A 14,180-nucleotide genomic window follows, 5' to 3' on the forward strand; every position below is an offset into this window, starting at 1 on the left:
TCAGGTGATGTACCTGTCTCAGCTTCCCAAAGTGATGGGATTACAGGCATGAGCCACTGCATCCTGCCCTCATTGAGTTTTTTGTATCTGTGAGTTTAGAGTTTTCGTCAAACATAGACATTTTCTGCTGTTTTTTCTCTTGTGTAACAACTTGAGATACAATTCACACACTGTACAGTTCACCCATTTAAAGTGCAAATTTAGTGGGTTTTATATATTCACAGAGTTGTGCCACATTTGCCACAATCTGAACATTTTCATCATCCCAAAAAGGAACCCTGCACCCGTTAGCAGTCCTTCCTCTGACATTTAGGAACAAAATCTAGCCTCAGTTCTGTGTGAACTTGGGGGTTGCTGCCTCCACAGTCCTTTCAGGTGTTTTTTTCCGTCTGGCTCAGGCAGTTTCTTACATGTATGTGCCATCAATACTCTGTTGACAACAAGCCAGGGAGTTGGGGACCCCTTCAGATCTCTGGACTTCTCTCTGTTCTCTTCTCTCTAATGTTCTGCCTCTTAATTTCTAATTACCTTGGCTTCCCTGGACTCTCTGTCTCTGGAACTCAGGGAGGATCACTATCCTCTACCTGGGATTCCCCTCCTTGGGCTGCCTCCTGTAAGTGCTGTCCAAGGAGTAAGCTGAGACAGTTATAGGGTCTACCTTGTTTGCTTCCCACCCTTCAGGAATGACTCTCCTGCACTGGTTGGTGTCTCATCTTAGAAATTTGCTGATTCATGTGTTTTATCTGATGCGATAGTTGTCACAGGTGGCATGGTAAATGTAATTCTTGTTACTCTACCTTGGTAAGAAGTCTCAAGGTGGCGTTTTCTTCAGCCAATACAAAATTAATCAGTTCTGAAAGACTGGTATGTTTTCGTTACATGTGTTTCATTCTCTCTCAGATTAGATCCTGAACCAGTAAGGAGATTATGGGGAACATTCTTAGATTGTAGAAACCATTGACAATTTATCAAGAAGTACCAAAGTACAGATTTATTATTGCATTGAAAGATTTTATCATTCTATTCTTAGTCACTGAATCTTATGCCTACTACTATTTGATTAGAAAGGTCTGACTTAATATTTGAAGTGTTTCTGGGCAAGTGTTTTTACTTGCTAACACATAATACAGATGCTGCTTAGCTCTGTGGTTCTTCATGCAGTTATCACTTGGGTACTCTGGTCTTAAAACTCAACTAAGAATACCTTGTGTTCCTTTCTGTTTTTAGGCAAGATTCTTGTTTTCTGGAGATAATGAACAGCCTCTGAGATAGTAGAATTTGTGTTATTTTGCATAAGTCCAAACCAGTCATGATGTTCAGATACTGGATTTATCATTACTATAAATTAATCATGTTTCCCTCTCATATCTGAGATAATTTTAAAGGATAAATTCTTTTTGTGCTCCTAAAAATAAAGATGCAATCTAAGTAGTGTTGGCACGTTAACTTTTTATTTTAACCTGCTAAGTGAGGAGCTTATAACTTAATCATAGCAATGAATTGTTGTAGAATAGGTAAGATTTCCTGTTAACCCCTTCTCACAAGTTTTTTGGATAAAATTTAAGTTACTCATAACAACATCTAAATCTTACTGAATCTACAGAACAAATTATAGAGAAAACTATATAATCCGTTCCTGTATTTTTTTTCTCTTACAGGAAAAGTAAGAAGCTTAAGTGCATCTTTGTGGTCACTGACTCACCTGACAGCTTTGCATTTGAGTGACAATTCCCTGTCCCGAATTCCTTCAGACATTGCCAAGCTTCACAATCTGGTGTATTTGGACCTGTCATCTAATAAAATTCGTAGCTTACCCGCAGAACTCGGAAACATGGTATCACTCAGGTACGCAGATACAACTTAATACATACAAACTATATGACCCCTAAAACAAAATATAGGCCGGACATGGTGGCTCACACGTGTAATCCCAGCATTTTGGGAGGCTGTGGTGGGAGGATCACGAGGTTAGGAGATCGAGATCATTCTGGCCAACATGGTGAAACCCCATCTCTACTAAAAATACAAAAATTTAGCCAGGCGTGGTAGTGGGCGCCTGTAGTCCAGCTACTCAGGAGGCTGAGGCAGGAGAGTGGTGTGAACCCGGGAGGCAGAGCTTGCAGTGAGCTGAGATCGCGCCACTGCACTCCAGCCTGGGTGACAGCGCAAGACTATCTCAAAAAAAAAAAAAAAACAACGTTGTGTTAGGAACCAAAACTATTCATTTAATGGTATTTGAATAAAAGGAAACATAACTATATCCTTTATAACTTTAAAAGTTTTGTTTTTGGGAAAACTGAATGTCAGCTAATAATTTATGTAGATGATTGGCTGAATTTTTTAATTACTGTATTTTGTGTAATATACTTTATTTTTGAATGAAAAAGTTTGGACAGAGAAGGGCTGGACTGTAAGGCACTTATGGTATCCCACATACTTCCCCATGACAAACAGGGCACCATACCATCGTTAACACAGGGTCCAGGAAACCATTGCCAATTGGTGAAACCTTTTTTGCCATCCCAGGGCTTATATGTTTGATAGTAGTAAAGCCTGGACTTGAAAGAGCTAGAATTAATTATTAAATTTGGGGGCGTATAGCATGAAATATGTGGCATTTGGAGTCACATGTGTAAGTTCAGGTTGGAATCTTAACTTTTCCATTTATGGGTTGTGTGATCTTGGACAACCTTCTTGACCCAGGATAAGGGATATTTGAGATAATGGGTAAAAAAACATTAGTACCTTGCCTGGCATAGACTGTATTTCAAGAAATGGTAATTGCAGGCTGCATGCGGTGGTTCACATCTGTAATCCCAGTACTTTGCGGGGCTGAGGCAGGCTGATTGCTTGAGCCCAGGTATTTCAGACTAGTCTTGTCAACATAGTGAGAACCTGGTCTCTAAAAAAAAAAATCCCCAGATAATTAGCTGGGAGTGCACCTGTAGTCCCTGCTACCCGGGAGGCTGAGGCGCAGGAATGACTTGAGCCCAGGAGGTCAAGGCTGCAGTGAGCAGAGATCATGCCACTGCACTCCTTCCTGGGTGACAGAGCAAGACAGACCCTGTCTCCACCCTTCTGCCCTCTAGAAAAAAAGAAAGAGAAGAAATGCTCATTGCTGTTTTTATTTTGATAGAGATGAGGGTCTCACTATGTTGCCCAGGCAGGTCTTAAACTCCTAACCTCAAAAGATCCTCCCATCTTGGCCTCCCAGAAAACAGATTTCAGGCATGAGCCACTGTGGCTGGCCCATTATTATTATTACTATTTTACTTCTGTTTTATAAAGTAGATAAGATCTAACCAAGTTAAATATAAGGCTAAATTCCAGGTATTACGTTAACCCCAATGGAATAGTTTGTACTATTTCATATTAACTGACTTCTTGACATGGTTCCACTGGCATTTTTGCTGCCTTCTGCCATTAGCCATGTAGTAAAAAGGAATAAGGACCTTTTGAAGGGTCTTTGCCTCTGTTGCTCCTACTCCAGCCTTTTGACCTTTTTTTTTTAGTTTTTATTTTTATACATGGAGTCTCGCTCTGTCGCCCAGGCTGGAGTGCAGTGGCCCCATCTCAGCTCACTGCAAACTCCGCCTCCCGGGTTCCTGCCATTCTCCTGCCTCAGCCTCCTGAGTAGCTGGGGCCACAGGCACGCGCCACCATGCGTGGCTAATTTTATTTTTTTAGTAGAGACGGGGTTTCACCGTGTTCGCTAGGATGATCTCGATCTCCTGACCTCGTGATCCGCCCACCTCGGCCTCCCAAAGTGCTGGGATTACAGGCGTGAGCCACCACACCCGGCTACTTTTTTTAAGGCTTAATTATTGAGTTTATTCTATGACTGTTTTTAGTCCTCTGAAACAAATTTACTTGAAGGACCTCCTTTTTTTTAATTGGAAACAGAGGAAGGGCCTCCTTTTTTTTGGAGATGGAGTTTCACTCTTGTTGCCCAGGCTGGAGTGCAATAGTGTGACCTCAGCTCACTGCAACCTCTGACTCTGGGTTCAAGCATTTCTCCTGCCTCAGCCTTTTGAGTAGCTGGGATTTCAGTTGTGTGTCACCATGCCCGGCTAATTTTTGTATTTTTAGTGGAGACAGGGTTTCACCATGTTGACCAGGCTGGTCTCGAACTCCTGACCTCAAGTGATCTGCCTGCCTCAGCCTCCCAAAGTGCTGGGATTACAGGCATGAGCCACTGCGGCCAGCCAAGGGACCTCCTTTTTTCTGTGTGTTGTGTTTGGAAATAAACAGGAGCCAGATATCAGAACTAGCTCTTCTTGTTCAGTTTACAGCCACACAGACCTGGCTTGCTCAGTAACCAAGATTCATTTAAATGTCAAAAACCAAAGATTATAGAACTATATATCCTGCACACTTAAAAATTGACAAATAGGGCTGGGCGCAGTGGCTCAAGCCTGTAATCCCAGCACTTTGGGAGGCCGAGGCGGGCGGATCACGAGGTCAGGAGATGGAGACAATCCTGGCTAACACGGTGAAATCCCATCTCCACTAAAAATACAAAAAATTATTCGGGCATGGTGACGGGCACCTGTAGTCCCAGCTACTTGGGAGGCTGAGGCAGGAGAATGGCATGAACCCGGGAGGCGGAGCTTGCAGTGAGGGGAGATCGCGCCACTACACTCCAGCCTGGGTGACAGAGCGAGACTCTGTCTCAAAAAAAAAAAAAGACAGATAAAACTGAATGTGTTAACATTGCCACTGTATCAGTATTGGGTCTCTGGTTGTTCTTTCCCCAAATGTTCCCCCCGCTCTGCCGCAACCCTTGAAGATTCCTTTGATATTTATATTATGGCTATCTCTGCAAAACAAATTATTAAGAAGAATAATGAATAGTTAATACAGCTACTGTTATTTTTTAAATGCAACTTTAGTTAATAGCAATCATAAGTTTAATTGTGCAGCTGTTATAAGCTCTTTTGAGTCATAAATGATTATTTTAGTTCTCTTTTAAGAATTCACATGGTAGGCTAGTTTATCATTTCCACTTTCTTAAATGTGTAGTAGACCCCACATGTGCTAGACCAGTGATACTCAGTGTGGTCTGTGACCTGGGGCCAGTTTGCAAACTGTCGTGCCAGTCTGCAGTGAGATTAATATAGCAATTGAGTAATTTTATATGTCTGTTAAATCTAATACTTTTTAAAAATTGGGACTTGTATTTTGTCCTTTTCTTCCATTATTTCATTTTTCTAGTAATTTGTTTCTTGTATTCTCTGGCAGTTTTTTTTTTTTTTTTAACCACATGTAGTTTAAGAAACGCTGTACTAGACATTGAAATATAATGTAACATTTTTTCATTGTTAGGTGCTTATATTTCCAGAAACTGTGTTGTTGATTTTAACTGTTAAAGGCTAACATATTTTTCTGACTTCCTGGAATTTTTACATCAACAGGGAGCTCCATTTAAATAACAACCTGTTACGAGTTCTACCTTTTGAGCTGGGAAAACTGTTTCAGTTGCAGACTTTAGGCCTGAAAGGTATGACTTCCGTATTTGTACTTCTTATGGTTTGTATGTATGTCTTTCAATCTAAAGAAGGCAAGAATCTTTCTGCTTGGGGATTCTTTAAAGACTCATTTTCCCCAAGACTTCATCAGTTTCTTAGCTATATGGCAATGGTTTTATTCTTCTCTGCTCAGCTGTAGACTCTCTACTAGTCTTTGTTTTCTTTTTTTTGCTCCAGGCCCAGCCCTTCTTTTCTAGACTCTGTTTTAATGAACCCTGTGTTCTGGGAATACTTCCCTGAGGCTATACTTTCTTTATTTCATCATGTTATAAACAGCTGTTTTTCTTAGATTCAAATCTCAAAAAAATGGAACCTCTCATATAGTACAGAAAACAGTAAGTAGAAAATTTTGACCGTTTGAACCTGCTGATGATCAAGATTTAAGCATATTTTTCTTGATTTATGAGGACTTGATTATAGGGCCATAACTGATCCAGCAAGAACTATTAGAAAATAAATAGTTTTTAAGCCAACAATATTAAAAGTTATATTTTGACAATACATCAATGCCTATAAATTTTTTATCATGTTAAGCAGCTCTTCACCAGCCTTGGGTAGGTGTGTCTAGCCTACTGTACAATTGCTTCTTCAAAAAAGTCACTGGATGAAGGCTTCAAGATTTGCACCTGTAGGCCGGTCTCAGTCGCTCACACCTGTAATCACAACACTTTGGGAGGCTCAGGTGGGTGGGTATCTTGAGGCCAGGAGTTCAAGACCAGCATGAGCCACATGGCAAAACCCCATCTCTACCAAAACTACGAAAGTCAGCTGGGCATGGTGGTTCCCACCTATAGTACCACCTACTTGGGAGGCTGAGGCATGAGAGTTGCTTGAACCTGGGAAGCAGAAGTTGAAGTGAGCTGACATTGTGGCACTGCACTCCAGCCTGCGTGACAGAGCGAAACTCTGTCTTTAAAAAAAAGGAATTCCACTCTTAGTTTATTAAAAATAGTTATATAAAAGGTTTTAGTCCTATAAATATTTTATATATCATAAAATAACAGTTTTTTTAAAAAAATAAAAAGTACAAATATATGTTTTAAAATGTATGGAAAGTCATATTCAACAAACATCAGCATTGTAAATGGTTTGGAATGTTTTTTTCTGTGTGGGCTGAACTAGCTAAGGCTTCTAAAAATAAAGGCCAGTGAGATGCAAGATGAAGATGCCCTTTTCTGTTATATTTCCCAGTCTAGCTGTTTCTAAATTTGAAGAACAGAAAAGTCCTGTGTGGCAAAGTGTCCATATACTGACTGCCAGAATTAACAGTGAATACTTTATCATTTTTATGTATAATTTTTTTAATGCAAAAGAAATGGAACATTACAGAATGTTGAGACCCTCTTTGTTTTTCCAGTCTTCCTCATGGCAGAGGTATGTTTTTCCAATTCAAGGTTTTCATAATCTTACAGTATATGTTTTACAAACTGTAATTCGTACTCACTAAGGCTTTTCACAAACTTTATTTGAAGCTAGGGTCACCAGTCACAAATTTGCTTTTCCTTTTTTTTTTTTGAGATGGAGTCTCTGTCACCCAGGCTGGAGTGCAGTGGCACAATCTCGGCTCACTGCAACCTCCTCCTCCCAGGTTCAAGCGATTCTTCTGCTTCAGCCTCCCGAGTTGCTGAGACTACAGGCACCCACCACCATGCCCAGCTAAGTTTTTGTATTTTTAGCAGAGACGAGGTTTCACCATGTTGGCTAGGCTGGTCTCAAACTACTGACCTCAAGTGATTCACCCTCCTCGGCCTCCCAAATTGCTGGGATTACAAGTGTGAGCCACTGCACCTGGCCATAAATTTGCATACTGATTTAATGTATATGAAAGCCTCTAAGTGTAAATGCCTGCAGCGGTAGGGGCAGTTCTTTATGGCTCCTTCATTTTTGATGATCCCTTGCTTTTCCATTTCAGATGCTTTACTTTATCACCTCTAGACGTCTGTGTTTCTTTCTTGGAAGTGTAGTTTCAAAGAGACATTTGTTTATCTCACATATCCTGTTGGACAGCATTACACATTCGTAATAGCAGTCTTCTTTTACTGGTTTATACCTCCTTTGGACAAATCCTTTTATTTTTCTGAGCTTTTGCAGTTTACGCTTTAATTCTAATGTTGTGTCGGAACATTGGGTGGAATGATCCGTTTTGGGGTAGATCTGCTGCTTTACTTCTTAAAGCAATTGTGTTGTCTTTGCCTTCTGAAAACTATCATTGATTTCTCCTGGCATCTGCTTGGAAGAGAGAAAATATATCACTTAGTTCAGAGTCATGTTTGTTTGCTATTATATGTCATATCTTGCAGAACCAAAGTATTTCTGCCTCATGAATCAGTTCATACCATTTTCTTTGCAGTTGTTGCAGGATGGCTGGCAGCCTTCACCTTTTCCTCTACATTTTTAAATGCTCTTCAAAATTGTGCTACAGTGAAAGGCAGGACTGTGACCTTAGGTGCCCATTCACTCTTTTTTTTCTTAAACTGTTTATTTTGAGATACTTGTAGATTCACATGCACTTACAAGAAATAATGCAGAACAATCCTATCCCCTTTACCCAACTCCCTCCAATAGTAGCATCTTTCAAAACTATAGTTTCACATTATCGTACACAGAATAGTCAAGATACAGAATATTTTGTGAAATAAGCCAGACACAGACAAAAACAACATGATGTCATTTAAGTCAAACTCATAGAAGTAGAGTGTAGAATGGTTGTTCCCAGAGGCTTGCGGACAGGGGACAGAGTGGAAAGGAGAGATGTTGGTCAGAGAGTGCGCAGTTTCATTCACACAGGAGTAATAGGTCTGGTGATCTGTTGCATAGCGTAGTGACTGTAGTTAATAATAATTTGTATTTTTAAACAGCTAAAAGAATGGATATTAAATGTTTTCACCACAGAGGAATAAGTATTTGAGGTGATGGATATGTTGATTAGTCTGATTTGATCATTCCAAAGTGAATAACTGTGTGGCAATACCACACCGTTCCCCATAAACATATTCAATTATATGTCCATTTAGAAAAGGATTGTAGAACATTTCTATCACCAGAAGATCCTTTTGTTGCACTCTTATAGCCATACCTACTTTGTTCCTGCCCCAGCTCACTCCTTCTAAGTTTTGCTCTTTTAAGAATGCTATTGGGCCGGACACAGTGGCGCACATCTATAATCCCAGCACTTTGGGAGGCCGAGGCAGGCAGCTCATGACGTCAGGAGATCGAGACCATCCTGGCTAACATGGTGAAACCCCATCTCTACTAAAAATACAAAAACAAAATTAGCCGGGCGTGGTGGCAGGCTCCTGTAGTCCTAGCTACTTGGGAGGCTGAGGGGGGAGAATGGCATGAACCCGGAGGCAGAGGTTGCAGTGAGCCGAGATCGCGCCACTGCACTCCAGCCTGGGCGACAGAGCGAGACTCTGTCTCAAAAAAAAGAATGCCACTGAATGGAGTCATACTGTATGCAGTCTTTTGAGATGGACTTTTCCACTCAGGTTAATTATTTGGATATTTGTCCTGGTTGCATGTATTGATAATTTGTTCCTTTAACTAGATGAGAGGAGTATTCTATGATAGAAATGTCTCTTGGTTAGTTTAACCATTTACCTACTGAAGGAAATCTGGATGACTTCCAATTTGGAGCTGTTACAAATAAGAGCTGCTGTGAACATTCAGTGTGCAGGTTATTGTGTGAGTTACTCAGTTATCTAGGGTAAATGTCCCGGAGTGCAGTGGCTGGGTCATTTGAGGGTTGTGTATTTAATTTTTTAAGAAATTGCTAAATGGTTTTCTGTAGTGTCAGTACTGTTTTACATTCTAACCAGCAGTGCACGGGTGATTCACTTTCTCTGCATCCTCACTGGCATTTGGTGTTGTCACTATTTTTGTGTTAGCCTTTCTGGTAGGTGTGTAGTCATCTCATGGTTTTGATTTACATTTCCCCAATGACTAAAGATATTCAGCATCTTTGCAGGTGCTTATTTGTCATCTGTAATGTTTTTCTTCGGTGACATTTCTTCTTGTCATTGTCCATGTTCTAATTAGATTGTTTGCTTTTTTACTGGGAGTCCTTTATATATTCTAGCTACTAGTCATTGGTGGAATATGTGGTTTACACATATTTCTCTCAGTATGTAGCTTTTTACAAAGTCATTGCACAGCAAAAGTTTTTAATTTTAATGAAGCCCAGTTTATCAGTTTTTTCTTCTATGGATCCTGATTTTTGTTTCGAGTTTAAGAACTCTTTGAATAGCTCTAAGTCCCAAAGATTTTTCCCTTAGGCTTTCTTTTAAAAGCTTTGTGGTCTTATGTTTTTCATTTAAGTCTATGATCCATTTTGACTTAAGGTTGAGTTAAAAGATGTGAGGAGTAGCTCAAGGTTCTTTTTGTGTGCGTGTGTGGCCTGTGGATGTCCAGTTGCTCCAGCAGCGTTATTGAAAGATGATCTTACCTCCATTGAATTGCTTTGTACCTTTGGCAAAAATCAGTTGAGCATATCTGTGTGAATCTGTTTCTGGATTTTTTATTCTGTTTCATTGATCTAAGTGTCCATCCTTCCACCAACATCTGCAGAACCAGTTCTGAAGCCCCAGGAAGGAACTGGCTCTTGGACTGAGCCTCAGAACAGTGCAGCTGTGTGTGGCCACAGGGAACACACTCCAGGCTACTGGGGTCTAGTGACCTGGCACTTTTATCAAGACATGGTCCACAGAGAGGAGAAAAGAAGTGTTCTTTAGTCTCAGAGGCCAAGAGAGACGCATGGGAGGAGAGGGAGATGGCAAGGACCTGGATAACTGGAGGCGTGATGAGTGGAGAGCCTGGTGCAGGATCCATGCCATGGGAGGAGGGCCCTGTGGAGAGTGAGACCTTGGGCGGTTGGGGCTGGCCCAGCTGGGCCCCCTGCTCCTCACAGTGTGGCCTAAAGCTGGCCTGGTAGCCGGTGCTTCCAGCATAGCCCAGGAAGGCGCGCCCTCCTTCGGCAGAAGCAACTTTAAGAAAAAAAAAACTGCTATTGCTTTTTAGATAAAAACAATATGGAGACTTTTATTTCACTGAGTTCTGCTCTTTAGTATTTCCTTCCTTCTTGCATTTGCTTTTTTTTTTTTTTTCTAGCTGCTTGAGGCGATAGCTTAGATTATTGAATTGAGACTTCTGTCTTTATTTAGACTTTTGTCTTTATGCATTTTCCTCCCAACCCTGCTTTAGAAGCTATGTCCAGCAACAAATTTTGATATTTGTATTTTCATTTTCACTAGCTCAGTATATTTTATTTGTTTATTTATTATTTTGGGATGAGGTCTGGCTGTGTTACCCAGGTTGGCTTCCGACTCTTGAGGCCCAGGCAATCCCCCCCATCTCAGCCTCTGAAGTAGGTGAGACTACAAGCACTTTACTCCCAGCTCGGTTATTGATTTTTGATATGATTTCATTGTGGTCAGAAAATGAACATTCTGTATGATTTCAATTCTTTTTAACTTGTTGAAGTTTGTCTGATGGCCTAGGATATGGTCCATCCTGGCATATGTTTCTTGAGTACTGGAAAAGAATGTGTTTTCTGGTTTTGGATGGAATGTTCTATAAATATCTATTAGCTCCTATATATAACCGAATGTCTTCTAGGTCGATGGTAGTGGGGTTTTTGTCATGTTCTGTCAGTTGTGGAGAGAGAGGTGTTAAAGTCTCCAGCTGTGATTGTAGACTCTATTTTCCTTTCAGTTCTGTCAGTTTTTGCATAAAATAGTTTGCACTTCTCTTGTTTGGAAGCACACTTAGAATTGCTGCGTCATCTTAAGGGATTGACCCTTTGTTATTACATAATGTTATCTTCTATCTCTGGCAATTTTATTTCCTCTGAAGTCCACTTTGTCTGATACTAATATAACCACTCCTGCTTTCCTTTGATCAACTTTTGCATTATATTATATATCTCTTACCATTCCTTTCCTGCCTCTATTATTACATTTGAAGTGAGTTTCTGTGGACAATATATAGTTGGGTCATATTTTTAAATCCATTCTACCAATCTTTTAATTGGTATATTTAGACCATTTACATTTAAAGTTAATTAAGTTAGGATGTAAGTCTGCCGTTTTATTTTTTTGCTTTCTGTTTCTTCATCTTTTGTCTTTTTCTCTTTGCTTCTGCCTGCCTATGGGTTAAACAGTTTTTAGATTCCATTTTGATTCTTCTGTAGTGTTTTTGAGTGTGTCTATTTGTATAGATGTGTTTCATGGTTCCTCTAGGTGTCACACTATCTGTATAACTTACCACAGTCTAAGTGGGTGTTATTTTACCAGTTCAAGGGAAATACCAAACCTTAACTCTCTTTACATCCTTTTATTCACTGTCATTCACTGCCATTGATAACAGTTCAGAATATTTTCTTTACATAAATGTAGAATCACATTAGTTTTATGATTTTTTTTTTTTTTTTTTTTTGAGACGGAGTCTCGCTCTGTCGCCCATGCTGGAGTGCAGTGGCGCTATCTCAGCTCACTGCAACCTCTGCCTCCCAGGTTCAGACTATTCTTCTGCCTCAGCCTCCCAAGTAGCTGGAATTACAGGCACGCGCCACCATGCCTAGCTGATTTTTGAATTTTTTAATAGAGACGAGGTTTCACCATGTTGGTCAGGCTGGTCTCGAACTCCTGACCTCATGATCCACCCACCTCGGCCTCCCAAAGTGCTGGGATTACAGGTGTGAGCCACCATGTTGGGCCAGAATTTTTTAAACTGTCAAACATGACTTAGAAAACTTAAGGAAATCTCGTATTTGCCCATATTTTTTTGTTTACCTATATTGTTTTCTTTCCTAATGTTCCAGAGTCCTTCTTTTATTATTTCCTTTGTATTTAGAGAACTTTTTTTAGTGGTTCCCTTTGGGTAGATCTGCTGGCAACAGATTCTTAGTTTTTTTTGTGATCTGAGATTGTCTTTATTTCCCCTTCATTCCTGAAGGATACTTTCACTGGATATAAGATTCTGGGTTTGACAGTTCTTTCAACACTTGAAAAATATTTTGCTACTTCCTTCTGGCCTCCATGACTTATGATGAGAAATCTGTTGTCATTCAGATTTGTTTTTCTCCTGCAGGTAAGGTGTTATTTTTCTCTGGCTGCTTTCAAGATGTTTTTTCTTTGTCTTTAGTTTTCAGAAGTTTATGATGTGTCTTGCTGTGGATTCCTTTGGGTTTTTCCTGTTTAGGGGTTCACTGTGCTTCTTGAATCTGTTGGTTTATATTTATTGCCATATTGTGAGAATCTTCAGCCATTATTTCTTTGAGTACTTTTTCAGCCCTGTCCTTCGTGTCCTCAGCATCCAAGGCTCTGATGACATGAATGTTAGATCCTTTGTTATAATCCCGCAAGTCCAGAGACTTTGTTCTTTTTATTGTTGTTGGTCTGTGTCCTGATCAACAGTCAGTCAGTCAGGAGCTCGGGTCTTGGGCTGGAGTGCAGTGGCACTGTCTTTGGCTCACTGCAGCCTTGACCTCCCAGGCTCAAGCAGCCCTCCCACCTCAGCCTCCCAAGTAGCTGGGGCCACAGGCACGCGCCACCATGCGTGGCAAGTTTGGTTTGTTTGTTTGTAGAGACGAGGTTTTGCCGTGTTAACAAGGCTGGTCTCGAAATCCTGGCCTCACGTGATCCTCCTGCCTCAGCCTCCAAGGTGCTGGGATTACAGGCATGAGCCACCATGCCTAGCCTTCATTTATTTTATTTTCAATTCTAACATTTCCATTTGGTTTTAAATGTTTTATTTGCCTGAACCTTCTTTTTCTTTGCTCAGTCTTCCTGGTTTTTTTTATTATTTGAAGCATGTTTGTAATTTCTCATTGAAGCATTTTTGTCGTGATTCCTTTGTCTTGGTTGGGTAGTTCTGTTTCTGTCATCTCAGGGTTGGAAGCTGTTTATTGTTTGCATTTGGTATCTTCGTGTTTTGGTGTGATTAGCTATTTTCATTTGAAACTGGACTCGCTTATGAGACTCTAGATCTCATTAAACTCTTTAGTTTGGTTTTCTTTCCCTAGCACTGCCATGGCAAGGGAACCAGGGCATTGTCTCCTTACTGCCAGTGAAGGTAGAAGTTCAGGTCCCACTTAGCTTTCCTTGACACCTGGGAGTAGGGACTCCTCGTTACTGCTGGTGGAGGTGGTAGTTTTGGCTCTTCACGCGGTCTCCACAGACACCGCATTGGCGTGTCCTCTTTATTGTAGAGAGATGGTGAAAGTCTTGACTCTACTTGGCCTCCTCTGACACCACCTCAGAGGGAGGAGGGGGAGCTCCATATCACCTCCTTTCTTTCTCTTGCAGCAGAAGTCTGCCAGGCTCTCTACTTGCTCATGCTGGTGTGGGTAGAGATGGGACCATGTTTTTTTCCTTAGTGTTAAGCTTGAGTAGAGTGGTTCTTATCTAAAACTTTTGTCTTTCTAGGCAGCCCTTCCCTGGTCCTTTGGGCTTTTGTTGGGATTTTTTTGGGTCTGTACCCATTGGTGTTTCCATGTTACTGGCTCCTTAGCTGCATGTCTCGAATATCTAAGGCAAAAAGTAAACGTGGGAACTCACCCCCGTGCCATTCGTCAGGTCCTGCAGTCTCTGGCTATTCTACCTTCTCTCGTTTCAGAGTTTTGTTTGTTTTACACATAAAATACAGTGCTTTTAG

General features: G+C 40.7%; 1 protein-coding gene across 2 annotated transcripts in view; it reads left to right on the plus strand.

Annotated features, from left to right (window-relative positions):
- CNOT6 (CCR4-NOT transcription complex, subunit 6) overlaps nt 1-14,180 on the plus strand; it is a 91,405-nt gene that overhangs the window by 60,114 nt on the left and 17,111 nt on the right. For both annotated transcript variants that reach the window (XM_011951721.1, XM_011951720.1), the window contains exons 3-4: nt 1,659-1,845; nt 5,415-5,500. In XM_011951721.1, the coding sequence (XP_011807111.1) occupies nt 1,659-1,845; nt 5,415-5,500 (273 nt within the window). The remainder of the gene's footprint in view (nt 1-1,658; nt 1,846-5,414; nt 5,501-14,180) is intronic.

This window comes from Colobus angolensis, unplaced genomic scaffold (assembly GCF_000951035.1).
Source record: "Colobus angolensis palliatus isolate OR3802 unplaced genomic scaffold, Cang.pa_1.0 Scaffold325, whole genome shotgun sequence".
NCBI classification, from domain to species: domain Eukaryota; kingdom Metazoa; phylum Chordata; class Mammalia; order Primates; family Cercopithecidae; genus Colobus; species Colobus angolensis.